At 42.2% G+C, this 3624-nt stretch overlaps 1 protein-coding gene across 1 annotated transcript; it reads left to right on the plus strand.

Moving 5' to 3' along the window:
* The first annotated feature begins 2289 nt into the window (after positions 1-2289).
* On the plus strand, positions 2290-2933 carry LOC110126509 (cytochrome c oxidase subunit 6B1-like). The gene has a single exon (XM_020876193.2). It carries the CDS (start codon positions 2363-2365, stop codon positions 2621-2623), a length of 261 nt encoding a protein of 86 aa, XP_020731852.2. The 5' UTR covers positions 2290-2362; the 3' UTR covers positions 2624-2933.
* Positions 2934-3624: the final 691 nt, after the last annotated feature.

Here is a 3624-nt window from a genome sequence, read left to right on the forward strand (position 1 = left end):
GTTTTATATTTGCACATAATTATATGCTCTCATACATCAAGAATGCACATATGGACACAACTAGACACAATTGCCTGAAATAGACTGTTACCTATTCTTACCAGAGGATAAGAACAATGAAAATTGAAACTGGAGAGAGTGCACGGGCCAGTCTAGGGAGATTTGACCCAAGAAGAATTGGAGCAAACAGGATATGGGTGGGCTGGAAAACAATTGAATTGGGGATGATATTATTTAATTGAAAACAAGAAGAAAAAAAAAAGGAAAGAAAATCCAGTGAGACCACCAGTGGTTTGGGAATCTAAACTTTGTTTCCTTTGTTCTTTTAATCACGAATGATGCACATCCTTCTCAGGCAAACTTGAACTTTTAGGATGGCCCTGATGACTGGGAAGAACTCCAAGGGACATAGAACAGAGGAGTAAAGCACTTCTTAACAAGGGTGACCTAATTCTCTAACTGACATTCATCTATCAAGAAGATTTTAGGCACTCCCATGTGCAGGAGAAATATTTATTTCAAAGTTATTAAAATTGTATGAGATGGAATAGATGAACTCCTAGCTATCAGAATTGTTAGCTTATCTAAAAGCTTTACCATCCCATGGACTAGAATATTGACTTTTTCTTTGTTGAAAAGGTAACTAAATTCTACACACATGAACTAAACAGTAACTCCTCCATCTAGCACCAGCTGGGGATGTTATGATTTGCTTTGCAGCACTCTCATTATCCATCTAAGTCTCTGGATTGATACCCTTTACCAATACTCGTCTTGCACTCCTCTCAGTGTACTGTGATGCTCCTCCTCTGAGTCTTTGCACATGCTGTTCCCTCTACAAGAAATACTCTTTCCAATCTCTTGCCAAGTTAGCTTGTACACGTCCTTCAGGTCTCGACTCGTACATCTCTGCCTTAGGGATGTTGTCTCCAGTCCTTCCCAACTCTCCCAGATTAGATCAGTCCTTCCTCTTTCATGTTTTCATAGTATCCTGTTCTTCTCTTTAATAGCACATTTCCCAGTTACAGTTACCTACTTGTGTCATTATCATTTCATTTTATCTTGTCCTCAGGATTGTTAGCTCCATGAGATCAGATACTGTAATCTGCTTTGTTCATCATTTACTGCAACTGCAGGGCTTTCCAGATGGCACTAGTGGTATCAAGCCTATCTGCCAATGCAGGAGATGTAAGAGATGTGAGTTTGATCCCTGAGTTGGGCAGGTCCCCTGGAGGAGGGCATAGCAACCCACTCCAGTATTCTTGCCTGGAGAATCCCATGGACAGAGGAGCCTGGTGGCCTACAGTCTGTAGGGTCGCGCGGAGTCAGACATGACTGAAGCAACTGAACATGCACACATGCAGGATTTAGCACAGGTCCTGGCAAATGGTGGATGCTCAATAAACATCAATTAACTGCTCAATATGTGAATGAATGTATTTAAATTTCTTCACTTTAGATTTACTTGTCTAATTCCTCCCTTCCTATCGTCTTGCTGTATCATAAGCTACACCATTATATATTCTATGTAATGCTAAACAAGTCAAAAGAAACCATAAATGCTATACATAGCTAATTCTAATACTCCTTGTTCAGTTCCCTTTAAGATCTGATAGACTGTCTGGTGGTAAATCATTAAATTGCAGCAGTTATAAACATGTTAATTCCCAGTGTGAACCTGATCTGACATCCAACAAGTCTTGAGGACATTGCAGAACTGCCTCCATCCATTTCAGAAATGTGCTTACTACAGAAAGACAATGCTCAGTTTTCTATATTCGTGAGATACTGAATTTCCAGATGCCTTTAACCAAGAGAAAATAGACTTTCTCTTCTTACCTGAAAGCAACAGTGATGTGACTGGCTGTGAATTGGGAGTGAAGGGCATGAGATGGCTCTCAGAGAATTATTTTAATCAGAGAGGTACTCATTTACCTTAGAGAGAATGGCTTGCAGACAATTAGATTTGATTGTAATGAGAACTATGGAAAATTTTTAAACATATGATGACCAAAAGGGGATTAATCAGAGATGGGGGCATAGAAAGGAATCAACACTAGTGAAGAAGGTGTCTTGTTCTCTCACACAGCAGATCTTGAGGAACTATGGTCTTATCAGCAGAACCCTTTCTCCCTTGAGAGAGCGTTGATCAGCTATCTATGTGCATTGAGATTACCAGCTGACTCTTTGTGAACTGGCTCTTTGGAGATGGTCAAGGGAAGGGCCAACGGACCAATGAGGAGGGCAAACAGTTGAAAAAAAATTGCTACAAAGAAACATAGTATCTTTAGGTGAGTCTTGAGGGCTCGGGACCGTGGAACCCCATCCTGGAGGACTGAGGATCCCTACTGGAGTCAGCACTATGGCAGAAGACATCAAGACCAAAATCAAGAACTACCAGACTGCTCCTTTTGATAGCCGCTTCCCCAACCAGAACCAGACCAGGAACTGCTGGCAGAACTACCTGGACTTCCACCGCTGTGAGAAGGCAATGACCGCTAAAGGGGGTGACGTCTCCGTGTGCGAATGGTACCGGCGTGTGTACAAGTCCCTCTGCCCCATATCCTGGGTGTCAGCTTGGGACGACCGCCGGGCAGAAGGCATGTTTCCTGGGAAGATCTGAACTGGCTCCATCCCACCTCCTCTGTTCTCCGTCCTTCTCCCCCGTGGTGAAGGGGAACCCGGGTACATGGTGATCCCCACCCTGGGATCCTGAATCATGGTTTAACTAATAATAAACGCTCGTTGGAAACATGTAAGGCTGTGTATGTATAAAAGAGCTGGATGATGGGGCCAGAAGCTGGGGCGAAATTAGTACCATGATCAGTAAAGGGGACTGAATTCAGGGTGGGGTTTTTTGTTCTTTATTTCAGTTTTTCTTTGAATAAACTTTTACCACCGCTTCTTTACCAGAAAAAAAAAAAAAAAAGAAACATAGTAGAAAAAAAGTCTTTTCTCCTATCATTTAATAAAAGGATATGCTTTCTCATTTTTTACATGTAAATGTCTATCTGCTAAGGATCTTTCGTGACAATATCCTTCTATAGTTACCCTTGGAGGTCCTTTTTACAGGCTTACCCTGTTCTCAGTGGTAGTCCAACTGCCCTCAGCGTGTCTGGGGAAGGGGTCTCTAGACGTTGGAGACTTGATTGTCTCCTCAGACATCCCAGCCTTCTCCCTTGACTTTAAGTCATTGTAGATATCTCTCTCTGTGGTTCCCATATCAGTGGTTCTCAAAACTGACTGAACATCAGAATCACATGTGAGAGATTTTTACAAATATACTCCTGGGCTGTCCTCCCAAGAGGTTCCAATATTTTGGTTCAGGATGGGACCTAGGGAGGGGTGCACCGGGGCAGTGTGTTGGGAGCTGTACGCACAGATGCAGACAGTAAGCAGGACCGTTTTCTTCAGAGAATTAAAGACTGATAATAGAACCGACAGAAGGTCAGCCTGCTTTTGATTACCACCATGTGCTGACAGTTCTAAACAACATCAGTGAGAAAATACTTCTCCAAAATCTTGTTATTGGTCTAGGTCCTAAGCACTTGCTGCTGAATTCAAGTAATATATTCTCAAGTTTCAAACTGCACATTTTTATTCATTACCACTAGTAAACATGGT

This window comes from Odocoileus virginianus, chromosome 7 (assembly GCF_023699985.2).
Source record: "Odocoileus virginianus isolate 20LAN1187 ecotype Illinois chromosome 7, Ovbor_1.2, whole genome shotgun sequence".
Taxonomy (NCBI): Eukaryota; Metazoa; Chordata; class Mammalia; order Artiodactyla; family Cervidae; genus Odocoileus; species Odocoileus virginianus.

What these genes read in the sequence shown, in the direction of transcription:
- LOC110126509 (XM_020876193.2), top strand. Translation starts at nt 2,363, where the DNA reads ATGGCAGAAGACATCAAGACCAAAATCAAGAACTACCAGACTGCTCCT.